This window comes from Dama dama, chromosome 9 (assembly GCF_033118175.1).
Source record: "Dama dama isolate Ldn47 chromosome 9, ASM3311817v1, whole genome shotgun sequence".
Lineage (NCBI taxonomy): Eukaryota > Metazoa > Chordata > Mammalia > Artiodactyla > Cervidae > Dama > Dama dama.
Genome location: NC_083689.1, coordinates 21,130,635 through 21,158,066, shown reverse-complemented (window position 1 = coordinate 21,158,066; position 27,432 = coordinate 21,130,635). Strand labels below are relative to the sequence as shown.

The window sequence follows — 27,432 nt, the reverse complement described above, 5'->3', positions numbered from 1 at the left end:
TTGTTTATGGCTGAGTGATATTGCATGGTATATATGTACCACATCTTCATCCATTCATCTGTGGATGGACAAGGGTTACTTCCATGTCTTGGCTATTATAAATAGTGCTGCCATGAACGTTGGTATCCACCCTTTGTTACCTGGCACGGTGTGAAGAATTCATGAGGAGTTCCTTCCTCCTACCTGATGAAGGCAAATCCTCAGGAAGAGGCTGGGTTTTCCTCTTTACATCTCCACTCCCACTTTCACAACTCACCACCGTGATCATTGGTGTCCAGAGAAACAGGGAGCCTGGTTTGAGACAATGGGACACAGCCAGCTCTCAAAGGATCTACTGACTTCTTTTTTCTTGCAGGTGAACGGCCACGGCAGTCACCATCGAATCTTGGTAAGAGACTCCCCCATCTTGAAGGCAGTTATACCTTGGGCAAGTGCCTCCCTCTCTTGGTTTTGTCACCTGATTACTAGGTATAGTGTGATGTGTGTGCGCTAAGTTGCTTCAGTCATGTCCAACTCTTTGCGCCCACCAGGCTCTTCTGTCCATGGGATTCTCCAGGCAAGAATATTGGAGTGGGTTGCCCTCCTCCAGGAGATCTTCCCCACCCAGGGATTCAACCTGCATCTCTTACCTCTCCTGCATTGGCAGATGGGTTCTTTACCACTAGTACCACCAAAGTGAGGATTCAACTCCATGTGGAGTTGTCACGAGATGGGTTGTGGAATTGCCCTTCCTGGGTTTGAATCTTGGTTCTAGGGCTCATGACTCTGACAACTGACATGGCAGTCCGAGCGCATGTTGGAAAAGAATTTCCAGACACGAGCATTTCAGAAGGGAGTATGTTTAATAAGGGCAAGGAGCAGAGATAATAAAAGTGAAAGTGAAAGTCGCTCAGTCGTGTCTGACTCTTTGCGACCACCTGGACTTTTCTGTCCATGGGATTCTCCAGGCAAGGATATTGGAGTGAGTAGCCATGCTCTCCTCCACGGGATCTTCCCAAACCAGGGATCAAACCCAGGTCTCCTGCATTAGCAGGCGGATTCTTTACCGTCTGAGCCACCTGGGAAGCCCACATATAAATATGTGCAAAGATTTATTGTAAGGAATTGGCACACATGATTCTGGCAAGATCTGCAGACCAGAGAAAATTTGGAGAACTGAGCAAAGGTGAACGTGGCTAGCGGGACCAGGTCGAAGATGAGCCAGGAAGGCTGACACGTGCCCGGTCACACAGGACTGACTGTGTTGCTACTCTGGTTTGGGATGGGTTTGAGTTATGAGAGGTAGAGCTAGAGGAAAGTGATAGGAAACTCAGAGTTGAGAGATCACAAGTGGTAATACACTGGAAATCTGCAAAAAGAAGTTTTGCCTCTGCAGATGAAAGAGGAAGCTGGAAATGAGAAGAAAGATAGAACCTCAGGCATCATGCAGGGAAGGGAAATAAACAAGGCATGTTGTAGGTGACAAAGAGTCTGGCTCTCAAGACCTTAGTAATGAACAGCCATAATTTTCATAGTTTTTAAAATGAATTAATTTTAAATTGGTGTATAATTGCTTTACAATGGTGGTTTCTGCTGTATAGTGAAGTGAATCAGCCATAAGTACACATGTATCCCCTCCCCACCCCACCCATCTAGGACATCACAGAGCATGAGCTGAGTGCCCTGTGCTAGACAACAGTTTCCCACTGGCTGTCTATTCTACACATGATAGCATATATATGTCAGTGCTACTGTCTCAGTTTGCACCCCCCTCTCCTCCCCCTGCTGCGTCCACAAGCCTGTTCTCTACGTCTGCGTCTCTATTCCTGCCCTGTGCATAGGTTCATCAGCACCATTTTTCTAGATTCCATACATGTGCTTTAATATATGATATTGTTTTTCTCTTTCTGACTTACTTCACTCTGTAAAACAGGCTTAGGTTTCATCCACTTTACTACAACAGACTCAAATTTGTTCCTTTTTATGGCTGAATTGTATTCCATTGTATAAATGTACCACAACTTCTTTATCCATTCATCCGTCAATGGGACATCCAGGTTGCTTCCATGTCCTGGCTATAGAAAATAGTGCTGCAATGAACATTGATATACATGTGTCTTTTTGAATTATGGTTTTCTCAGGGTATATGCTCAGTAGTGGGATTTCTGGGTCATATGGTAGTTTCATTCCTAGTTTCTTCAGATTATACTACAAAGCTCCACTCATCAAGATAGTATGGTACTGGCACAAAGACAGAAATATAGATCAGTGGAACAAAATAGAAAGCCCAGAGATAAATCCACACACCTATGGATACCTTATCTTTGACAAAGGAAGCAAAAATATACAATGGAGAAAAGACAATTTCTTTCACAACTGGTGCTGGGAAAACTGGTCAACCACCTGTAGAAGAATGAAACTAGAACACTTTCTAACACCATACACAAAAATAAACTCAAAGTGGGTTAAGATCTAAATGTAAGACCAGAAACTATAAAACTCCTAGAGGAGAACGTAGGCAAAACACTCTCTGACATAAATCACAGCAGGATCCTCTTTGACCCACCTCCCAGAGTAATGGAAATAAAAACAAAAATAAACAAATGGGACCTAATGAAACTTAAAAGCTTTTGCACAACAAAGGAAACTTTAAGCAAGGTGAAAAGACAGCCTTTAGAATGGGAAAAAATAGTAAATGAAGCAACTGACAAAGAATTAATCTAAAAAATATAAAAACAGCTTATGCAGCTCAATACCAGAAAAATAAATGACCCAATAAAAAAATGGGCCAAAGAACTAAACAGACATGTCTCCAAAGAAGACATACAGATGGCTAACAAACACATGAAAAGATGCTCAGCATCACTCATTATCAGAGAAACACAAATCAAAACCATAGTGAGGTACCATCTCACACTGGTCAGAATGGCTGGCTATCAAAAACTCTACAAACAATAAATGCTGGAGAGGGTGTGGAGAAAAGGGAAGCCTCTTACACTGTTGGTGGGAATGCAAACTAGTACAGTCACTATGGAGAACAGTGTGGAGATTCCTTAAAAAACTGCAAATAGAACTGCCATACAACCCAGCAATCCCACTGCTGGGCACACACACTGAGGAAACCAGAATTGAAAGAGACTTGTGTACCCCAGTGTTCATCACAGCACTGTTTACAATAGCTGGGACATGGAAGCAATCTAGACGTCCATTGGCAGATGAATGGATAAGGAAGTTGTGGTACATATACACAGTGGAATATTACTTGACCATTAAAAAGAATGCATTTGAATCAGTTCTGATGAGGTGGATGAAACTGGAGCCTATTATACAGAGTGAAGTAAGTAAAAAAGAAAAACACCAATACAGTATATTAACACATACCTATGGAATTTAGAAAGATGGTTAACGATAAACCTATATGCGAGACAGCAAAAGAGACATAGAGATAAAGAGCAGACTTTTGGACTCTGTGGGAGAAGGCGAGGGTGGGATGGTTTGAAAGAATAGCATTGAAACATGTAGATTACCATATGTGAAATAGATCCCCAGTCCAACTTCAATGCATGAAACAGGGCACTCAAAGTTGTTGCCCTGGCACAACCCAGAGCAATGGGATGGGGAGTGGGGTGGGAGCGGGGTTCGGGATGGGGGACACTTGTACACCTGTGGCTGATTCATATCAGTGTATGGCAAAAACCACCACAATATAGTAAAGTAATTAGCCTCCAATTAAAATAAATACATTAATTAAAAAAAAAACTCCATGCTGTTCTCTGTGTGTATGTTTGTTAGTAACTCAGTCGTGTCTGACTCTTTGTGACCCCCGTGGACTGCAGCCCGCCAGGCACCTCTGCCCACGGGATTCTCCAGGCAAGAATACTGGAGTGGGTAGCCATTCGCCTCTCCAGGGGATTTTTCTAAGCCAGGGATCAAACCCAGGTCTCCTGCATTGAGGGCAGATTCTTTACCGTCTGAGCCACCAGGGAAGCCCGCTGTTCTCCACAGGGCTTCAGTTTTGGCTCATCCTCTTGTTTAAAGCTCTGCTGCTCACCGTGTGGCCCAAGGACCAGCACTGTCAGCATCATTCAGGGACTTGTTAGAAATACAGAATCTCAGGTCCCTCCTGAGACCTGAATCAGCATCCGATTTCCCCAAGATCTCCTGGGGAATCCCAGGTGAGGCAGATGCTACTGGTTGTGGACCCCACTTGGAGTAGCGAGTACCCAGGACAGTGGTTCTCATGCTTTTATGGCACACAGGTCACCTGAGGATCTTGCTAAAAGGCAGATTCAGATTTAGTAGCAAGGGGTGGGGCAGGGCCTGAGATTCTGGGCATCTCCATCAGACTCCCAGGCTATGGGGAAGCTGCTGGTCCATGTATCACACTAGGAGCACAAGGGTCTGGGGCTTACCAGGTCCTTCACTGAGCATGCTTGGTGACTTCGTTTTCAAAGGCTGCCAAAAGGACCATACACTAAGTGGCCTAAAGCAACAGAAATTTATCCTTTCATAGTTCTGGAGGCCAGAAGTCCAAAATCAAGGTGCTTTCTCTGAGGGATGTAGGCGAGAATCAGGTCCAGTCTCTCCTGGCTTCTGGTGTTGCTGGGTCTTTGTTGGTGGTCCTTAGCTTGTAGATGCATCCTTCTGATCTCTCCCTCCATCATCATGTGTTGCTCTCCATCTCTGCCTCATCTCTTGTTCTTAGAAGGATGCCAATCATACCAGATTAAAGGGCCATCCTGCTCCAATATGGGGGCTTCCCAGTTGGCACTGGGAAAGTAGTAAAGAACTCACCTGCCAATTCAGGAGACGTAAAAGTCGGGAAGATCCCCTGGAGAAGGAAATAGTTACCCACTCCAGTATTCTTGCCTGGAGAATCCCATGGACAGAGGAACCTTGCGAGCTACAGTCCACGTGGCTGCAAAGAGTCAGACACAACTGAGCAAATGAACACATATGCTGCTCCAGTATAACCCCATCTTAATTTATATCTTACCTACATCTGCAAAGAATCTATTTCCAAATAAGTTCACATTCTCAGAGACCTGGGTTTGGGACCTCATCATACCTTTTTAGGAGACACAATTCTACCCATACCAGTCACCTTCCTCCTCTCCCTCGCAGCTCCACTCGGGGCTCTAACCCAGATTTCTTCTCCGTTGCCTAGATGCGAAGGGGTGTACAGATACCACCATGTGTCCAGCGCATGCAACCTGCACCAACACTTCAACAAGTTACTACTGCGCTTGCAAAGGAGGCTTCTTGTCCAGCAACGGATTGAAGACATTCCAGGGCCCAGGAGTGGAATGCAAAGGTGAGTTCATGCCCCATCAAACCCCGCCCCCGCCCCCACCTACCCCCAGCATTTGGTAGTAAAATCAGATAGAAGCTGGCTGGGCAGCAGATGTAGGTAGGTATCCCCAAGCATTGTTTTCTTTCTTTCTTCCTTCCTTCCTTCCTCTGCCTCTCCCTCCTCCTTCCTTCCCCCATCTCTTTCTTTCTTAATTTCTTTCTAATATAAGAATAATTCCTGTTCACTAAAAACTCTAATGATTTGAGTCAGAATAAAAAAAAGAGGAACTTCCTGGTGGTCCAGCTAAGATGCCATGCTCCCAATGCAGGGGACCTGGAGTTCGATCCCTGGTCAGAGAACTTGATCCCACATGCTGCAACTAAATATCCTGCATGCTGCAACTAAGACCTGGTACAGGCAAAAAAATTCTCATAAAAACAAAAAGCAACTTATGCTGTATGTCAATATCCAGAAATAAACACTGATTTTCTTCCTGTCACTTCTTCATGCAAATAATTTCTAATATGTATTGAGTACCAGGCCCTGTGTGGAGGTCTTTATGTGCATTTACAAATAGCATAGGCACTGTGATGATCTCCATTGTACAGATGAGAAGACTGAGGCTTGGGGAGCTAAAATGACTTGTTTATGGTCATTGAACAATTGAACTGGAATTCAAATCCAGATTTTTTTGAGTCTAATGGCAGTCTCTCAATCACTTACCTATTTGTCACACTCCAGATGTGAGGCATTGGGGAAATGTATTTAATCTCTCTAAGCTTCAATCTTTCCATCTGTAAAATGGGTGTAAAGAGTACCTACCTTAAAGGATATTTGAGAAGATTAAATGCAGTAATGTATGCAGTGTGCTAGGCACACGTACAATCCTAATAGCTACTATTAATATAAATAATAGAAACTAAAATAATTTCTAGAATGAGCTAAGTTTTTGGTCTATATTCCATATATTTAGACCCAAACTCTTCTCTTGACAGTAAAGGTCTGACTGTGCCTCTGACATAATTTGCAAGGGTCTGCAATCTATTTCTATAAGGGGTCAGATAGTAAATATTTTGGAGACTGCAGTTTGTATGATCTCTGTCTTAAGTACTCAATACTCCAGTTGTAGTGCAAAAGCAGCCGGCAACGATACCTAAATGAATGAGTGGAGCTGTGTTCTAATAAAGCTTTTATTTACACAAATAGGTGACAGTCCAGATTTGATTCATGGGCTATAGTTTATTGAACTCTGGACAAGATTTCCATTTAATAAGTTATTTCCATTATTATAGTTCCCAGGGAGCTCCAAACATCATTTTCTTAAAAAAATTATTTATTGAAGTATAGCTGATTTACAATATTATGTTAGTTTCAGGTATTCAGCAGAGTGATATATATATATATATATATATATATATATATATATATATATTCTTTTCCACTATGGTTTATTATAGGATATTGAATATCATTCCCTGTGTTATTCAGTAGGACCTTGTTTATCCATCCTATATACAATACTTTGCTTCTGCTAATCCTAAACTCCCAATCTACCCACCCCCACCCTTGGCAACCACAAGTCTGTTCTGCATATCTGTGAGTCTATTTCTATTTTGTAAATAAATTCATTTGTGTCATATTTTAGATTCCACATATAAGTGATGTCATATGGTATCTGTCTTTTTCTGTCTGACTTACTTCACATGGTATAATAATCTCTAGGTTCATCCATGTTGCTACAAATGGTATTATTTATTCTTTTTTATGGCTGAGTAATATTCCTTTGTATATATGTACCACACTTTCTTTATCCATTCCTTTGTCAATGAAAATTTAGGTTACTTCCATGTCTTGGCTATTGTAAATACTGCTGCTATGACTATTGGGGTATATGTATCTATTTGAATTATAGTTTTGTCCTGGTATATGCCCAGGAGTCAAATTGCTGCATCATAAGCAATTCTGTTCTTAGTTTTTTGAGGAACTGCCATACTGTTCTCCACAGTGGCTGCACCGATTTACATTCCCACCAACAGTGTGTAAGCGTCCCCTTTCTCCACACTCTCTCCAGCATTTATTATTTGTAGAATTTTTAATGATGGGCATTCTGACCAGTGTGAGGTGGTACCTCATTGTAGTTTTGGTTTGCATGTTTCAAATAGTTAGTAATGTTGAGTATTTTTCCATGTGTCTATTGGCCATCTGCACAAACATTTAAAAACAAATCTTTGAGCTACAGTTTATGGGTTACTCAGTAAACATAGTAGCCTTGTTGGGCTCTTGTTTTTAGATTAAGGATGGAAGCAACATTTCCCATCTAGAAAATGGTGGCTACTACATAAGAATCTTATCTACTCTCTGTCTTTGACCTGTGGTACCTAATACATTGTGACTATTTTATAGTTCCTTGTCAAATGAAGGAATGTGCTACCTTATTCCTTATGTCAGCTCTAGACTTACTCACCCTGCAGTTGATAGACAATTATGTGCTTCTAATGTTTCATTACTTAAGGCTTGAATGAACATTACTAATTGAATGACAAGTGCGTAGAAAGTGTTTATTTAGGGTGATTTGGCAGAGCAGGGCTAAAGGAAATTAGGGGAGGACCAGCCCTCAGATGGTAAAGAATCTCCTTGCAATGCAGGAGACCTGAGTTCAATCCCTGGGTCAGGAAGATCCCCTGGAGAAGAGAAAAGCTACCCACCCCAGTAGAAGTGCCTGGAGAATTCCATGGAGAGAAGAGTCTGGCGGGCTCCAGGGGGTTTCAAAGAGTCAGACATGTCTGAATGACTTTTACTTTCCCTTTTTTTCTTTTCACCCCATGGTACCATGACTGCACAATTCTATTGGCACTTCAATGAGTAAATTTGTATAATGGGTTTGCAAAATGTTCTGGTTTATTTCTGGGTAGCAGCAAACTTTGTGCATTAAAACACCAATGATCATTTATTTTGCTCCTGAATGAATCTTCTATTGGGCTGAGTTCGCTGACAATGGCTTGACTTTGTTCCACACAGTGTCAGTTGAGTTGGCTCAACTGGGAACTAGAGGATTCATTTTGAAGGAGGCTCACCCACAAGGCTGGCAAGCTAGTTATGGCTGTTGGCTGGTTGCTCTGCCAGGGCTGTGGGCTGGAGGTCTTAGCTCTTCTCCATGAAAGCTATTTTTTCATGGCTTACTGAGCTTCCTCACAGTATGGCAATTGAGTCAAGCATGAGCATCTCAAGAGAAGGTGTGGAAGTGTGTGATATTTTGATGACTTATCGTGGTATTTTAATGACTTAATGTCACCACCAACATAGTCACAAGTATGCTCAGATTCAAGTAGAGGAAATATAGACCCCACTGCTTGATAGAAGAAGTACCAAAAAAGGGCATTAAATTAAGGGTATATGGAACAGAAGGCATTGTTTCAAACATCTTTGGAAAATACAAACTGTATTTGAAGAAGATTTGTAACTCTGACTCTTTTTCTCTCCAGATATAGATGAATGCTCTCAGAGGCCCACACCATGTGGCCCTAACTCAATCTGCAGAAACCTGCCTGGGAGATATAGGTGCAGCTGTAGGACTGGCTTCTCTTCTCCCACTGGAAATAACTGGACACCAGGAAAGGGAGGTCGCTTCACCTGTAGAGGTAAGAGCTCAGACTCTCCGGCATGGGTCTTTGGTGGACAGCTCCTATTGTTAGGAACGTGTGTTTCTAACTTTAGACAACTAATTCTTTGCCTGCTCACTCTCCTCCACTGCTCCTCAGACATTAATGAATGCCTCTCTCGTGGGGTCTGCCCAGGGAAGAGTCTGGGTATTTGGGAACGTCAGGTGGCAAACAGGTGGAGTGAATCTCCTCTTTTCAGTCTCCTGTCCACACTTCCTCCCCTGCCTTCAATGGGGTTTTTATTTCTACTCACCAGATGTGGACGAATGTGCCAATTCCAGAAGTTGCCCAGAGCATTCGACTTGCCACAACAGTCTTGGAAGCTACTCTTGTGTCTGCAACCCAGGATATGTATCCAGAAGTGGAAAGAAGAGTTTCCAGGGACGAGGGGAGACATGTCAAGGTAGGTGCAGGGGTCTTCTGGGAATCATGTCCAATCTGTTTGGAAAGACAGCAGTTCTGGAGGAAGAGTTCGAAGTTGAGGTAGGTCTCAGGTGAGTTCAAAGTCTTGTCTGCAGAACTGAAGCCAATAGTCATTCATCCATTCATTCAACAAACACTTCTTGAGCACCTACTATATAGAAAAGCACTCTTTGAGGCATGGAGGATACTGCAGTGAGTAACACAGGCAAAATTGTTTGTTCTCCTGAAACTTCTTGGTGACGGCGGGGAGAAACAGATAATAAGCAACATACATGAATGCATCTGCTATTCGGGCTGACTTTGGTGAGGATGACTTGACTTTGTTCCACAAAGTGTCAGTTGAGCTGGTTCAACTGGGGGCTAGAAGATCCACTTTAAAGGGGGCTCACTCACAAGGAGACGCTGGTGCTGAATGAGGCTGTGAGCTGGAGGTCTTAGTTCTTCTCCACACGGGCTGTTTGATCACGGCTCTTTGAGCTTCCTCATAGTATGGTGGCTGAGTCCAACAAGAGCATTCCAAAAGAACAAGGTGAAAGTGCCTGAGATTTTTATGACTTAGCACAGTCATTCTATTACCGAGTGTCGGCACTGCCTAGTCACAAACATGTTCAGAACCAGAGGAGGGAATATAGACCCTGCTTGATGGAATAAGCACCCAAGAAAAGACATTGAGTTAAGGGCATATGGAATAGAAGACATTGTTTCAACCATCTTTGGAAGATCCCAGCTGTATTTGAAGAACATCTGTAACTGCGACTCTCTTTCTCTCCAGATATAGATGAATGTTCTCAAAAGCCCCCACCTTGTGGTCCTAACTCAGTCTGCAGAAACCTGCCAGGAAAGTATGAGTGCAGCTGTCTGACTGGTTTCTCTTCTCCCACCGGAAATAACTGGATCCCTGGAAAGCCGGGAAATTTCACCTGTAAAGGTAATGAGCTCAGGCTCTCAGGCGTTTGTAGACTACTCGTATTGAGTTGAGTACATGCTGTGCTAAACTTAGACACCTAATCATTGGTCTGCTCACTCTCCTCCACTGCTCCTCAGACATTAATGAATGCCTCTCCCGTGGGGTCTGCCCTGAGCATTCTGAGTGCACCAACTCTTTGGGAAGCTACCGTTGCAGCTGCAAAGTTGGATTCACCTCTAAAAACTCCATCTGTGAAGGTACAGAGAACCAGATCTCTTTTAGCTACTCAATGAATTAAGAACTTTATTTGATAATTCTATGAGCTAGAGATTTTGATCTTCATTATAGGAATGACCCAAATAAGGCCCAGAAAGGTAAAGTGACTAGCTCAAGGATACACACCTAGCGAGTACAAAAACATGGATTGGAACCCTTGTTGAGGGTGTGCTATGAGTGAAGCTGTCGGTCAAGCAGTATTTGAGAGTACTGGAGGATTCAGTCCCTAGCCTGATTTATGCCCTGCTTGGGGCGGGGGTGATATTTACAACCTCTGGAGACTCTTTTGTCCAAACTGGTGGTGGTTGTGGGTTGGTTTGTGTAACGGTCTACTGGTGGTAGAGACTAGAAATCCTGCTAGACATCCTCCAATGCACAGAATAACATTCCCACAAGCAAGAAGGCTTGACCCCAAATGTAAATAGTACAGAGATAGAGACGCTCTTTCCCAGGGAGATCTCAGACCCAAACATTCGAACTTTGCCCTAAAGGGTATAAGACCTGAGAGGGATTCTTGATCCTTGCCCCCTTTCCACATTAAATGATTTGTCATGTCATTGGGCAATCTGTCTGGAAACGAGTCTTGAGTCTCTCCACTCTTTTCCATCCTTGTTTTAGGTTTCAACATTATTGCAGCACTCTTCTCACTGTTTCTAATGTTGCTCCCCCAAATCTATCATTTACACTGCAGCCAGTATGTAACACTCTCACCAAGAGATAAGGGCTCCATTTTCCTGAGTCTGCACAACACTATTATTTATTTATAGTGAGGATGGCTCCACCAAGGAAGGCATGGAGTGATCCTCTTGGATACGTCATCTTGAAGTTAGAGATATTTGAAGTCATCTCTGACATTTCTGATCTATTTGTAGCAATTAGCTATTGCTGAGTGAAACATCACCCCAAAAGTTAGTGGCTAAAACAACCACAATCGTTTATCTCTTGATTCCCTGTGTTGGCACCTTAGGTTCGACCCTGCTGCTGAGTTCTTCTGGTCTCCACTGGGCTTGTTCATGTGTTTGTGGTCAGCTGTGTGTCAGCTTTGCCAATCTTGGCTGAGCTGTCTTTCCTATCTGGGACTCATCTGGGATGATCCATCTCTCCTTCACTTTGTATGTTTCTTATTAGCCTGGGGTTTGTTCAAATGGCAGAGGCAAGGGGCCCAGAGTACGAGCAGAAACAAATAGGTTTCCTGAGGTCTAAGTTTGGAAGTGACACCACATTGCCTCTGTCATTTTAATTGTACAGTGCAAGTCATAGAGCCAGCTAGAATCAAGGGCTGCTGACCCAAAGTCCACATCTTAAAGAGAGGAGTGGTAAGGTCACATCGTGTAGCACAAACCTCATCCCAAGATGCGGACACAGGGAGGAGTAAAGGATGACAACCATTTCTGCAATCTATAATCATTACAGTTTGAAAGGAATGCCAGCCTTTTGCTTGCATACAATCAGCCAGAATTGATTCTCATGTCATGCCTATTTGCAAGGGAACTTAGAAAGAATGAGAAAGTCTGGATATTGGGCGGGCATCTGGTGGAGCAAAATGGGGTGAATCTCTTGTTTGCAGTGTTCTGTTCTCACTGCTTCTTCTGTTTTGACCCGGGCTTTTATTTCTACTTACCAGATGTGGATGAATGTGCCAATTCCAGAAGTTGCCCAGAGCATTCGACTTGCCATAACAGTCTTGGAAGCTACTCTTGCGTCTGCAACCCAGGATATGTATCCAGAAGTGGAAAGAAGAGTTTCCAGGGACCAGGGGAGACGTGTCAAGGTAGGTGCAGGGGTCTTCTGGGAATCATGTCCAATCTGTTTGGAAAGACAGCAGTTCTGGAGGAAGAGTTCGAAGTTGAGGTAGGTCTCAGATGAGTTCAAAGTCTTGTCTGCAGAACTGAAGCCAATAGTCATTCATCCATTCATGCATTCATTCAACAAACACTTCTTGAGCACCTACTATATAGAAAAGCACTCTTCGAGGGATGGAGGATACTGCAGTGAGTAACCCAGGCTAAAATGTTTGTTCTCCTGAAACTTCTTGGTGAGGCTGGGGAGAAACAGATAATAAGCAACATACATGAATGCATCTGCTATTCGGGCTGACTTTGGTGAGGATGACTTGACTTTGTTCCACAAAGTGTCAGTTGAGCTGGTTCAACTGGGGGCTAGAAGATCCACTTTAAAGGGGGCTCACTCACAAGGAGACGCTGGTGCTGAATGAGGCTGTGAGCTGGAGGTCTTAGTTCTTCTCCACACGGGCTGTTTGATCACGGCTCTTTGAGCTTCCTCATAGTATGGTGGCTGAGTCCAACAAGAGCATTCCAAAAGAACAAGGTGAAAGTGCCTGAGATTTTTATGACTTAGCACAGTCATTCTATTACCGAGTGTCGGCACTGCCTAGTCACAAACATGTTCAGAACCAGAGGAGGGAATATAGACCCTGCTTGATGGAATAAGCACCCAAGAAAAGACATTGAGTTAAGGGCATATGGAATAGAAGACATTGTTTCAACCATCTTTGGAAGATCCCAGCTGTATTTGAAGAACATCTGTAACTGCGACTCTCTTTCTCTCCAGATATAGATGAATGTTCTCAAAAGCCCCCACCTTGTGGTCCTAACTCAGTCTGCAGAAACCTGCCAGGAAAGTATGAGTGCAGCTGTCTGACTGGTTTCTCTTCTCCCACCGGAAATAACTGGATCCCTGGAAAGCCGGGAAATTTCACCTGTAAAGGTAATGAGCTCAGGCTCTCAGGCGTTTGTAGACTACTCGTATTGAGTTGAGTACATGCTGTGCTAAACTTAGACACCTAATCATTGGTCTGCTCACTCTCCTCCACTGCTCCTCAGACATTAATGAATGCCTCTCCCGTGGGGTCTGCCCTGAGCATTCTGAGTGCACCAACTCTTTGGGAAGCTACCGTTGCAGCTGCAAAGTTGGATTCACCTCTAAAAACTCCATCTGTGAAGGTACAGAGAACCAGATCTCTTTTAGCTACTCAATGAATTAAGAACTTTATTTGATAATTCTATGAGCTAGAGATTTTGATCTTCATTATAGGAATGACCCAAATAAGGCCCAGAAAGGTAAAGTGACTAGCTCAAGGATACACACCTAGCGAGTACAAAAACATGGATTGGAACCCTTGTTGAGGGTGTGCTATGAGTGAAGCTGTCGGTCAAGCAGTATTTGAGAGTACTGGAGGATTCAGTCCCTAGCCTGATTTATGCCCTGCTTGGGGCGGGGGTGATATTTACAACCTCTGGAGACTCTTTTGTCCAAACTGGTGGTGGTTGTGGGTTGGTTTGTGTAACGGTCTACTGGTGGTAGAGACTAGAAATCCTGCTAGACATCCTCCAATGCACAGAATAACATTCCCACAAGCAAGAAGGCTTGACCCCAAATGTAAATAGTACAGAGATAGAGACGCTCTTTCCCAGGGAGATCTCAGACCCAAACATTCGAACTTTGCCCTAAAGGGTATAAGACCTGAGAGGGATTCTTGATCCTTGCCCCCTTTCCACATTAAATGATTTGTCATGTCATTGGGCAATCTGTCTGGAAACGAGTCTTGAGTCTCTCCACTCTTTTCCATCCTTGTTTTAGGTTTCAACATTATTGCAGCACTCTTCTCACTGTTTCTAATGTTGCTCCCCCAAATCTATCATTTACACTGCAGCCAGTATGTAACACTCTCACCAAGAGATAAGGGCTCCATTTTCCTGAGTCTGCACAACACTATTATTTATTTATAGTGAGGATGGCTCCACCAAGGAAGGCATGGAGTGATCCTCTTGGATACGTCATCTTGAAGTTAGAGATATTTGAAGTCATCTCTGACATTTCTGATCTATTTGTAGCAATTAGCTATTGCTGAGTGAAACATCACCCCAAAAGTTAGTGGCTAAAACAACCACAATCGTTTATCTCTTGATTCCCTGTGTTGGCACCTTAGGTTCGACCCTGCTGCTGAGTTCTTCTGGTCTCCACTGGGCTTGTTCATGTGTTTGTGGTCAGCTGTGTGTCAGCTTTGCCAATCTTGGCTGAGCTGTCTTTCCTATCTGGGACTCATCTGGGATGATCCATCTCTCCTTCACTTTGTATGTTTCTTATTAGCCTGGGGTTTGTTCAAATGGCAGAGGCAAGGGGCCCAGAGTACGAGCAGAAACAAATAGGTTTCCTGAGGTCTAAGTTTGGAAGTGACACCACATTGCCTCTGTCATTTTAATTGTACAGTGCAAGTCATAGAGCCAGCTAGAATCAAGGGCTGCTGACCCAAAGTCCACATCTTAAAGAGAGGAGTGGTAAGGTCACATCGTATAGCACAAACCTCATCCCAAGATGCGGACACAGGGAGGAGTAAAGGATGACAACCATTTCTGCAATCTATAATCATTACAGTTTGAAAGGAATGCCAGCCTTTTGCTTGCATACAATCAGCCAGAATTGATTCTCATGTCATGCCTATTTGCAAGGGAACTTAGAAAGAATGAGAAAGTCTGGATATTGGGCGGGCATCTGGTGGAGCAAAATGGGGTGAATCTCTTGTTTGCAGTGTTCTGTTCTCACTGCTTCTTCTGTTTTGACCCGGGCTTTTATTTCTACTTACCAGATGTGGATGAATGTGCCAATTCCAGAAGTTGCCCAGAGCATTCGACTTGCCATAACAGTCTTGGAAGCTACTCTTGCGTCTGCAACCCAGGATATGTATCCAGAAGTGGAAAGAAGAGTTTCCAGGGACCAGGGGAGACGTGTCAAGGTAGGTGCAGGGGTCTTCTGGGAATCATGTCCAATCTGTTTGGAAAGACAGCAGTTCTGGAGGAAGAGTTCGAAGTTGAGGTAGGTCTCAGATGAGTTCAAAGTCTTGTCTGCAGAACTGAAGCCAATAGTCATTCATCCATTCATGCATTCATTCAACAAACACTTCTTGAGCACCTACTATATAGAAAAGCACTCTTCGAGGGATGGAGGATACTGCAGTGAGTAACCCAGGCTAAAATGTTTGTTCTCCTGAAACTTCTTGGTGAGGCTGGGGAGAAACAGATAATAAGCAACATACATGAATGCATCTGCTATTCGGGCTGACTTTGGTGAGGATGACTTGACTTTGTTCCACAAAGTGTCAGTTGAGCTGGTTCAACTGGGGGCTAGAAGATCCACTTTAAAGGGGGCTCACTCACAAGGAGACGCTGGTGCTGAATGAGGCTGTGAGCTGGAGGTCTTAGTTCTTCTCCACACGGGCTGTTTGATCACGGCTCTTTGAGCTTCCTCATAGTATGGTGGCTGAGTCCAACAAGAGCATTCCAAAAGAACAAGGTGAAAGTGCCTGAGATTTTTATGACTTAGCACAGTCATTCTATTACCGAGTGTCGGCACTGCCTAGTCACAAACATGTTCAGAACCAGAGGAGGGAATATAGACCCTGCTTGATGGAATAAGCACCCAAGAAAAGACATTGAGTTAAGGGCATATGGAATAGAAGACATTGTTTCAACCATCTTTGGAAGATCCCAGCTGTATTTGAAGAACATCTGTAACTGCGACTCTCTTTCTCTCCAGATATAGATGAATGTTCTCAAAAGCCCCCACCTTGTGGTCCTAACTCAGTCTGCAGAAACCTGCCAGGAAAGTATGAGTGCAGCTGTCTGACTGGTTTCTCTTTTCCCACCGGAAATAACTGGATCCCTGGAAAGCCGGGAAATTTCACCTGTAAAGGTAATGAGCTCAGGCTCTCAGGCGTTTGTAGACTACTCGTATTGAGTTGAGTACATGCTGTGCTAAACTTAGACACCTAATCATTGGTCTGCTCACTCTCCTCCACTGCTCCTCAGACATTAATGAATGCCTCTCCCGTGGGGTCTGCCCTGAGCATTCTGAGTGCACCAACTCTTTGGGAAGCTACCGTTGCAGCTGCAAAGTTGGATTCACCTCTAAAAACTCCATCTGTGAAGGTACAGAGAACCAGATCTCTTTTAGCTACTCAATGAATTAAGAACTTTATTTGATAATTCTATGAGCTAGAGATTTTGATCTTCATTATAGGAATGACCCAAATAAGGCCCAGAAAGGTAAAGTGACTAGCTCAAGGATACACACCTAGCGAGTACAAAAACATGGATTGGAACCCTTGTTGAGGGTGTGCTATGAGTGAAGCTGTCGGTCAAGCAGTATTTGAGAGTACTGGAGGATTCAGTCCCTAGCCTGATTTATGCCCTGCTTGGGGCGGGGGTGATATTTACAACCTCTGGAGACTCTTTTGTCCAAACTGGTGGTGGTTGTGGGTTGGTTTGTGTAACGGTCTACTGGTGGTAGAGACTAGAAATCCTGCTAGACATCCTCCAATGCACAGAATAACATTCCCACAAGCAAGAAGGCTTGACCCCAAATGTAAATAGTACAGAGATAGAGACGCTCTTTCCCAGGGAGATCTCAGACCCAAACATTCGAACTTTGCCCTAAAGGGTATAAGACCTGAGAGGGATTCTTGATCCTTGCCCCCTTTCCACATTAAATGATTTGTCATGTCATTGGGCAATCTGTCTGGAAACGAGTCTTGAGTCTCTCCACTCTTTTCCATCCTTGTTTTAGGTTTCAACATTATTGCAGCACTCTTCTCACTGTTTCTAATGTTGCTCCCCCAAATCTATCATTTACACTGCAGCCAGTATGTAACACTCTCACCAAGAGATAAGGGCTCCATTTTCCTGAGTCTGCACAACACTATTATTTATTTATAGTGAGGATGGCTCCACCAAGGAAGGCATGGAGTGATCCTCTTGGATACGTCATCTTGAAGTTAGAGATATTTGAAGTCATCTCTGACATTTCTGATCTATTTGTAGCAATTAGCTATTGCTGAGTGAAACATCACCCCAAAAGTTAGTGGCTAAAACAACCACAATCGTTTATCTCTTGATTCCCTGTGTTGGCACCTTAGGTTCGACCCTGCTGCTGAGTTCTTCTGGTCTCCACTGGGCTTGTTCATGTGTTTGTGGTCAGCTGTGTGTCAGCTTTGCCAATCTTGGCTGAGCTGTCTTTCCTATCTGGGACTCATCTGGGATGATCCATCTCTCCTTCACTTTGTATGTTTCTTATTAGCCTGGGGTTTGTTCAAATGGCAGAGGCAAGGGGCCCAGAGTACGAGCAGAAACAAATAGGTTTCCTGAGGTCTAAGTTTGGAAGTGACACCACATTGCCTCTGTCATTTTAATTGTACAGTGCAAGTCATAGAGCCAGCTAGAATCAAGGGCTGCTGACCCAAAGTCCACATCTTAAAGAGAGGAGTGGTAAGGTCACATCGTGTAGCACAAACCTCATCCCAAGATGCGGACACAGGGAGGAGTAAAGGATGACAACCATTTCTGCAATCTATAATCATTACAGTTTGAAAGGAATGCCAGCCTTTTGCTTGCATACAATCAGCCAGAATTGATTCTCATGTCATGCCTATTTGCAAGGGAACTTAGAAAGAATGAGAAAGTCTGGATATTGGGCGGGCATCTGGTGGAGCAAAATGGGGTGAATCTCTTGTTTGCAGTGTTCTGTTCTCACTGCTTCTTCTGTTTTGACCCGGGCTTTTATTTCTACTTACCAGATGTGGATGAATGTGCCAATTCCAGAAGTTGCCCAGAGCATTCGACTTGCCATAACAGTCTTGGAAGCTACTCTTGCGTCTGCAACCCAGGATATGTATCCAGAAGTGGAAAGAAGAGTTTCCAGGGACCAGGGGAGACGTGTCAAGGTAGGTGCAGGGGTCTTCTGGGAATCATGTCCAATCTGTTTGGAAAGACAGCAGTTCTGGAGGAAGAGTTCGAAGTTGAGGTAGGTCTCAGATGAGTTCAAAGTCTTGTCTGCAGAACTGAAGCCAATAGTCATTCATCCATTCATGCATTCATTCAACAAACACTTCTTGAGCACCTACTATATAGAAAAGCACTCTTCGAGGGATGGAGGATACTGCAGTGAGTAACCCAGGCTAAAATGTTTGTTCTCCTGAAACTTCTTGGTGAGGCTGGGGAGAAACAGATAATAAGCAACATACATGAATGCATCTGCTATTCGGGCTGACTTTGGTGAGGATGACTTGACTTTGTTCCACAAAGTGTCAGTTGAGCTGGTTCAACTGGGGGCTAGAAGATCCACTTTAAAGGGGGCTCACTCACAAGGAGACGCTGGTGCTGAATGAGGCTGTGAGCTGAAGGTCTTAGTTCTTCTCCACACGGGCTGTTTGATCACGGCTCTTTGAGCTTCCTCATAGTATGGTGGCTGAGTCCAACAAGAGCATTCCAAAAGAACAAGGTGAAAGTGCCTGAGATTTTTATGACTTAGCACAGTCATTCTATTACCGAGTGTCGGCACTGCCTAGTCACAAACATGTTCAGAACCAGAGGAGGGAATATAGACCCTGCTTGATGGAATAAGCACCCAAGAAAAGACATTGAGTTAAGGGCATATGGAATAGAAGACATTGTTTCAACCATCTTTGGAAGATCCCAGCTGTATTTGAAGAACATCTGTAACTGTGACTCTCTTTCTCTCCAGATATAGATGAATGTTCTCAAAAGCCCCCACCTTGTGGTCCTAACTCAGTCTGCAGGAACCTGCCAGGAAAGTATGAGTGCAGCTGTCTGACTGGTTTCTCTTCTCCCACCGGAAATAACTGGATCCCTGGAAAGCCGGGAAATTTCACCTGTAAAGGTAATGGGCTCAGACTCTCAGGCGTTTGTAGACTACTCGTATTGAGTTGAGTACATGGTGTGCTAAACTTAGACACCTAATCGTTGATCTGCTCACTCTCCTCCACTGCTCCTCAGACATTAATGAATGCCTCTCCCGTGGGGTCTGCCCTGAGCATTCTGAGTGCACCAACTCTTTGGGAAGCTACCGTTGCAGCTGCAAAGTTGGATTCACCTCTAAAAACTCCATCTGTGAAGGTACAGAGAACCAGATATTTTTGAGCTACTCAATGAATTAAGAACTTTATTTGATAATTCTATGAGCTAGAGATTTTGATCTTCATTATAGGAATGACCCAAATAAGGCCCAGAAAGGTAAAGTGACTAGCTCAAGGATGCACAGCTAAGAAGTAGAAAAACATGGATTGGAACCCTTGTTGAGGGTGTGCTATGAGTGAAGCTGTCGGTCAAGCAGTATTTGAGAGTACTGGAGGATTCAGTCCCTAGCCTGATTTATGCCCTGCTTGGGGCGGGGGTGATATTTACAACCTCTGGAGACTCTTTTGTCTAAACTGGTGGTGGTTGTGGGTTGGTTTGTGTAACAGTCTACTGGTGGTAGAGACTAGAAATCCTGCTAGACATCCTCCAATGCACAGAATAACATTCCCACAAGCAAGAAGGTTCGACCCCAAATGTAAATAGCACTGAGATAGGGACACTCTTTTCCAGGGAGTTCTCAGACCCAAATGTTCGAACTTTGCCCTAAAGGGTATAAGACCTGAGAGGGATTCTTGATCCTTGCCCCCTTTCCATATTAAATGATTCATCATGTCATTGGGCCATCTACCTGCAAATGTGTCTTGAGTCTCTCCAGTCTTTTCCAGTTTTAGGTTTCAACATTATTGCAGCACTCTTCTCACTTTTTCTAATGGTCCTCCCCCAAATCTATCATTTACACTGCAGCCAGTATGTAATACTCTCACCAAGAGATAAGGGCTCCATTTTCCTAGTGCACCACCCTATTATTTATTTATAGTGAGGATGGCTCCACCAAGGAAGGCATGGAGTGATCCTCTTGGATACATCATCTTGAAGTTAGAGATATTTGAAGTCATCTCTGACATTTCTGATCTATTTGTAGCAATTAGCTATTGCTGAGTAAAACATCACCCCAAAAGTTAGTGGCTAAAACAACCACAATTGTTTATCTCTTGATTCCATGTGTTGGCTCCTTAGGTTCGACTCTGCTGCTGAGTTCTTCTGGTCTCCACTGGGCTTGTTCATGTGTTTGTGGTCAGCTGTGTGTCAGCTTTGCCAATCTTGGCTGAGCTGTCTTTCCTATCTGGGACTCATCTGGGATGATCCATCTCTCCTTCACTTTGTATGTTTCTTATTAGCCTGGGGTTTGTTCAAATGGCAGAGGCAAGGGGCCCAGTGTACGAGCAGAAACAAATAGGTTTCCTGAGGTCTAAGTTTGGAAGTGACACCACATTGCCTCTGTCATTTTAATTGTACAGTGCAAGTCATAGAGCCAGCTAGAGTCAAGGGCTGCTGACCCAAAGTCCACATCTTAAAGAGAGGAGTGGTAAGGTCACATCGTGTAGCACAAACCTCATCCCAAGGTGCGGACCCGGGGAGGAGTAAAGGATGACAACCATTTCTGCAATCTATAATCATTACAGTTTGAAAGGAATGCCAGCCTTTTGCTTGCATACAATCAGCCAGAATTGATTCTCATGTCATGCCTATTTGCAAGGGAACTTAGAAAGAATGAGAAAGTCTGGATATTGGGCGGGCATCTGGTGGAGCAAAATGGGGTGAATCTCTTGTTTGCAGTGTTCTGTTTTCACTGCTTCTTTTTTTTTTTTAAGGAAAATTATTATTATTATTATTTTATTAGTTGGAGGCTAATTACTTCACAACATTTCAGTGGGTTTTGTCATACACTGACATGAATCAGCCATAGAGTTACACATATTCCCCATCCTGATCCCCCCTCCCACCTCCCTCTCTACCCGATTCCTCTGGGTCTTCCCAGTGCACCAGGCCCGAGCACTTGTCTCATGCATCCCACCTGGGCTGGTGATCTGTTTCACCATAGATAATATACATGCTGTTCTTTCAAAACATCCCACCCTTGCCTTCTCCCACAGAGTTCAAAAGTCTGTTCTGTACTTCTGTGTCTCTTTTTCTGTTTTGCATATAGGGTTATCGTTACCATCTTTCTAAATTCCATATATATGTGTTAGTATGCTGCAATGTTCTTTATCTTTCTGGCTTACTTCACTCTGTATAATGGGCTCCAGCTTCATCCATCTCATTAGGACTGGTTCAAATGAATTCTTTTTAATGGCTGAGTAACATTCCATGGTGTATATGTACCACAGCTTCCTTATCCATTCGTCTGCTGATGGGCATCTAGGTTGCTTCCATGTTCCGGCTATTATAAACAGTGTTGCGATGAACATTGGGGTACACGTGTCTCTTTCAGATCTGGTTTCCTCAGTGTGTATGCCCAGAAGTGGGATTGCTGGGTCATATGGCAGTTCTATTTCCAGTTTTTTAAGAAACCTCCACACTGTTCTCCATAGTGGCTATACTAGTTTGCATTCCCACCAACAGTGTAAGAGGGTTCCCTTTTCTCCACACTCTCTCCAGCATTTATTGCTTGTAGACTTTTGTATAGCAGCCATCCTGACTGGCATGTAATGGTACCTCATTGTGGTTTTGATTTGCATTTCTCTAATAATGAGTGATGTTGAGCATCATTTCATGTGTTTGTTAGCCATCTGTATGTCTTCTTTGGAGAAATGTCTGTTTAGATCTTTGGCCCATTTTTTGATTGGGTCATTTATTTTTCTGGAATTGAGCTGCAGAAGTTGCTTGTATATTTTTGAGATTAATCCTTTGTCTGTTGCTTCATTTGCTATTATTTTCTCCCAATGTGGGGGCTGTCTTTTCACCTTACTTATAGTTTCCTTTGTAGTGCAAAAGCTTTTAAGTTTCATTAGGTCCCATTTGTTCAGTTTTGCTTTTATTTCCAATATTCTGGGAGGTGGGTCATAGAGGATCTTGCTGTGGTTTATGTCGGAGAGTCGGAAACTCCTCTAGGAGTTTCATAGTTTTGGTCTTACATTTAGATCTTTAATCCATTTTGAGTTTATTTTTGTGTATGGTGTTAGAAAGTGTTCTAGTTTCATTCTTTTACAAGTGGTTGACCAATTTTCCCAGCACCACTTGTTAAAGAGGTTGTCTTTTTTCCATTGTATATCCCTGCCTCCTTTGTCGAAGATAAGGTGTCCATAGGTTCGTGGATTTATCTCTGGGCTTTCTATTCTGTTCCATTGATCTATATTTCTGTCTTTGTGCTAGTACCATACTGTCTTGATGACTGTGGCTTTGTAGTAGAGTCTGAAGTCAGGCAGGTTGATTCCTCCAGTTCCATTCTTCTTTCTCAAGATTGCTTTGGCTATTCGAGGTTTTTTGTGTTTCTATACAAATTGTGAAATTATTTGTTCTAGTTCTGTGAAAAATACTGTTGGTGGCTTGATAGGGATTGCATTGAATCTATAGATTGCTTTGGGTAGGATAGCCATTTTGACAATATTGATTCTTCCAACCCATGAACACGGTATGTTTCTCCATCTGTTTGTGTCCTCTTTGACTTCTTTCATCAGTGTTTTATAGTTTTCTATGTATAGGTCTTTTGTTTCTTTAGGTAGATATACTCCTAAGTATTTTATTCTTTTTGTTGCAATGGTGAATGGTATTGTTTCCTTAATTTCTCTTTCTGTTTTTTCATTGTTAGTATACAGGAATGCATGGGATTTCTGCGTGTTAATTTTATATCCTGCAACTTTACTATATTCATTGATTAGCTCTAGTAATTTTCTGGTAGAGTGTTTAGGGTTTTCTATGTAGAGGATCCTGTCATCTGCAAACAGCGAGAGTTTCACTTCTTCTTTTCCTATATGGATTCCTTTTACTTCTTTTTCTGCTCTGATTGCTGTGGCCAAAACTTCTAAGACTATGTTGAATAGTAGTGGTGAGAGTGGGCACCCTTGTTTTGTTCCTGATTTCAGAGGAAATCCTTTCAATTTTTCACCATTGAGGGTGATGCTTGCTGTGGGTTTGTCATATGTAGCTTTTATTATGTTGAGGTATGTTCCTTCTATTCCTGCTTTCTGGAGAGTTTTAATCATGAATGGGTGTTGAATTTTGTCAAAGGCTTTCTCTGCATCTATTGAGATAATCATATGGTTTTTATCTTTCAATTTGTTAATGTGGTGTATTACAGTGATTGATTTGCAGATATTAAAGAATCCTTGCATTCCTTGGATAAAGCCCACTTGGTCATGGTGTATGATTTTTTTAATATGTTGTTGGATTCTGTTTGCTAGAATTTTGTTAAGGATTTTTGCATCTATGTTCATCAGTGATATTGGCCTGTAGTTTTCTTTTTTTGTGGCATCTTTGTCTGGTTTTGGAATTAGGGTGATGGTGGCCTCATAGGATGAGTTTGGAAGTTTACCTTCTTCTGCAATTTTCTGGAAGAGTTTGAGTAAGATAGGTGTTAGCTCTTCTCTAAATTTTTGGTAGAATTCAGCTGTGAAGCCATCTGTCCTGGGCTTTTGTTTGCTGGAAGATTTTTGATTACAGTTTCGATTTCCTTGCTTGTGATGGGTCTGTTAAGATCTTCTATTTCTTCCTGGTTCAGTTTTGGAAAGTTATACTTTTCTAAGAATTTGTCCATTTCATCCAAGTTGTCCATTTTATTGGCATAGAGCTGCTGGTAGTAGTCTCTTATGATCCTTTGTATTTCAGTGTTGTCTGTTGTGATCTCTCCATTTTCATTTCTAATTTTTTAATTTGGTTCTTCTCTCTTTGTTTCTTAATGAGTCTCGCTAATGGTTTGTCAATTTTGTTTATTTTTTCAAAAAACCAGCTTTTAGCTTTGTTGATTTTTGCTATGGTCTCTTTAGTTCCTTTTGCATTTATTTCTGCCCTAATTTTTAAGATGTTTTTTCCTTCTGCTAACCCTGGGGTTCTTCATTTCTTCCTTCTCTAATTGCTTTATGTGTAGAGTTAGGTTATTTATTTGGCTTTTTTCTTGTTTCTTGATGTAAGCCTGTAATGCTATGAACCTTCCCCTTAGCACTGCTTTTACAGTGTCCCATAGGTTTTGGGTTGTTGTGTTTTCATTTTCATTCATTTCTATACATATTTTGATTTCTTTTTTGATTTCTTCTATGATTTGTTGGTTATTCAGAAGCGTGTTATTTAGCCTCCATATGTTTGAATTTTTAACAATTTTTTCCCTGTAATTGAGATCTAATCTTACTGCACTGTGGTCAGAAGAGATGACTGGAATGATTTCAATTTTTTTTGAATTTTCCAAGACCAGATTTATGGCCCAGGATGTGTCTATTCTGGAGAAGGTTCCGTGTGCACTTGAGAAAAAGGTGAAGTTGATTGTTTTGAGGTGAAATGTCCTATAGATATCAATTAGGTCTAGCTGGTCCATTGTGTCATTTAAGGTTTGTGTTTCCTTGTTAATTTTCTGTTTAGTTGATCTATCCATAGTTGTGAGTGGGGTATTAAAGTCTCCCACTATTATTGTGTTACTATTAATTTCCTCTTTCATACTCGTTAGCATTTGCCGTACATATTGTGGTGCTCCTACATTGGGTGCATATATATTTATAATTGTTATATCTTCTTCCTGGACTGATCCTTTGATCATTATGTAGTGTCCTTCTTTGTCTCTTTTCACATCCTTTATTTGAAAGTCTATTTTATCTGATATGAGTATTGTGACTCCTGCTTTCTTTTGGTCTCCGTTTGCATGAAATATTTTTTTCCAGCCCTTCACTTTTAGTCTGTATGTGTCTCTTGTTTTGAGACAGCATATATAGGGGCATATATATATATTTCTAAAATTTTTTGTGTGTGTTTTCGTTTTTGTTTTTAATATAGCATTTTTAAGAGTCTAACCTCTACTCTAGATTTTTAATTTTTGTTTTTCAATATATGATATAAATTGTGAACATCTAAGAATCCAATATTCAGTTCCCATTTTTATTCAGGATTGTGTTGATTATTCTCTCCCAATCTTGACTCTCTGTTTTCTACCTCAGAATACCTCTATTTATAGGGGTCTTGTTTTTGTATCCATCCAGCCAATCTTTGTCTTTTGGTTGGGGCATTCAACCAATTTACATTTAAGGTAATTATTGATAGGTGTGGTCCCGTTGCCATTTACTTTGTTGTTTTGGGTTCATGTTTATACAACCTTTCTGCATTTCCTGTCTAGAGAAGATCCCTTAGCATTTGTTGAAGAGCTGGTTTGGTGGTGCTGAATTCTCTCAGCTTTTGCTTGTCTGTAAAGCTTTTGAATTCTCCTTCATATCTGAATGAGATCCTTGCTGGGTACAGTAATCTAGGTTGTAGGTTATTCTCTTTCATTACTTTCAGTATTTCCTGCCATTCCCTTCTGGCCTGGAGGGTTTCTATTGATAGATCAGCTGTTATCCTTATGGGAATCCCTTTGTGTGTTATTTGTTGTTTCTCCCTTGCTGCTTTTGATATTTGTTCTTTGTGTTTGATCTTTGTTAATTTGATTAATATGTGTCTTGGGATGTTTCGCCTTGGGTTTATCCTGTTTTGGACTCTCTGGGTTTCTTGGACTTGGGTGGCTATTTCCTTCCCAATTTTAGAGACGTTTTCAGCTATTATCTCCTAGAGTATTTTCTCATGGCCTTTCTTTTTCTCTTCTTCTTCTGGGCCTCCTATGATTCGAATGTTGGGGCGTTTCACATTGTCCCAGAGGTCCCTGAGGTTGTCCTCATTTCTTTTGATCCTTTTTTTCTTTTTTCCTCTCTGCTTCATTTATTTCCACCATTTTATCTTCTACCTCACTTATCCTATCTTCTGTCTCCGTTATTCTACTCTTGGTTCCCTCCAGAGTGTTTTTGATCTCATTCATTGCATTATTCATTTTTAATTGACTCTTTTTTATTTCTTCTAGGTCTTTGTTAAACATTTCTTGCATCTTTTCAATCTTTGTCTCCAGGCTATTTATCTGTAACTCCATTTTGTTTTCAAGATTTTGGATCATTTTTATTATCATTATTCTAAATTCTTTTTCAGGTAGATTCCCTATCTCCTCCTCTTTTGTTTGACTTGGTGGGCATTTTTCATGTTCCTTTACCTGTTGGGTATTTCTTTGCCTTTTCATCTTGTTTAGATTGCTGTATCTGGAGTGGGCTTTCTGTATTCTGGAGGTCTGTGGTTCCTTTTTATTGTGGAGGTTTTACCCAGTGGGTGGGGTTAGACAATTGGCTTGTCAAGGTTTCCTGGTTAGGGAAGCTTGCGTCAGTGTTCTGGTGCGTGGAACTTGATTTCTTCTCTTTGGAGAGCAATGGAGTGCCCAGTAATGAGTTTTGAGATGTGTCTATGTGTTAGGTGTGACCTTGGGCAGCCTGTATGTTGACGTTCAGGGCTATGTTCCTGCGTTGCTGGAGAATTTGCATGGTATGTCTTGCTCTAAAACTTATTGGCTCTTGGGTGGTGGTTGGTTTCAGTGTAGGTATGGAGGCTTTTGGACGGTCACTTATTACTTAAAGTTCCATGTAGTCTGGAGTTTTCTGGTGTTCTCAGGTTTTGGGCTTAAGTCTCCTGCCTCTGGATTTCAGTTTTATTCTTCCTGTAGTCTCAGGACTTCTCCAACTATACAGCACTGATAATAAAACTTCTAGGTTAATGGTGAAAAGATTCTCCCCCGTTAGGGACACCCAGAGAGGTTCACAGAGTTACATGAAGAAGAGGAGAGGGAGGAGGGAGATAGAGATGAGCAGGAGGAGAAAAAGGGGGACTCAAGAGGAGAGAGACAGATCTACGCAGTTGTCTGTTCCCAGAGTGTTCTCCGTAGCCCAGACACCCACCAAGATTCACAGAATTGGATTGGGAAGAGAAGGGGAAAGGAGGAAATAGAGGTGTTCTGAGGTAGAAAACAGAGTCAAGATTGGGAGAGAGTAATCAACACACTCCTGAGTAAAAATGGGAACTGAATATTGGATTCTTCAATGTTCACAATTTATATCATATATTGAAAAACAAAAATTAAAAATCTAGAGTAGAGGTTAGACTCTTAAAAATACTATATTAAAAACAAAAACCAAAACACACACAAAAAATTTTAGAAATATATATGAAGTTTGGTTTAAA

The 27,432-nt window shown here is 42.3% G+C and overlaps 1 protein-coding gene across 2 annotated transcripts in view; it reads left to right on the top strand.

Moving 5' to 3' along the window:
• Window positions 1–27,432, top strand: part of LOC133062037 (adhesion G protein-coupled receptor E1-like) — a 78,081-nt gene that overhangs the window by 7,615 nt on the left and 43,034 nt on the right. For both annotated transcript variants that reach the window (XM_061150539.1, XM_061150538.1), the window contains exons 3-17: window positions 356–388; window positions 5,147–5,293; window positions 8,755–8,910; window positions 9,188–9,334; window positions 10,127–10,282; window positions 10,399–10,518; window positions 12,162–12,308; window positions 13,109–13,264; window positions 13,381–13,500; window positions 15,144–15,290; window positions 16,091–16,246; window positions 16,363–16,482; window positions 18,126–18,272; window positions 19,073–19,228; window positions 19,345–19,464. In XM_061150539.1, coding sequence (XP_061006522.1) covers window positions 356–388; window positions 5,147–5,293; window positions 8,755–8,910; window positions 9,188–9,334; window positions 10,127–10,282; window positions 10,399–10,518; window positions 12,162–12,308; window positions 13,109–13,264; window positions 13,381–13,500; window positions 15,144–15,290; window positions 16,091–16,246; window positions 16,363–16,482; window positions 18,126–18,272; window positions 19,073–19,228; window positions 19,345–19,464 — 2,028 coding nt within the window. The remainder of the gene's footprint in view (window positions 1–355; window positions 389–5,146; window positions 5,294–8,754; window positions 8,911–9,187; window positions 9,335–10,126; window positions 10,283–10,398; window positions 10,519–12,161; window positions 12,309–13,108; window positions 13,265–13,380; window positions 13,501–15,143; window positions 15,291–16,090; window positions 16,247–16,362; window positions 16,483–18,125; window positions 18,273–19,072; window positions 19,229–19,344; window positions 19,465–27,432) is intronic.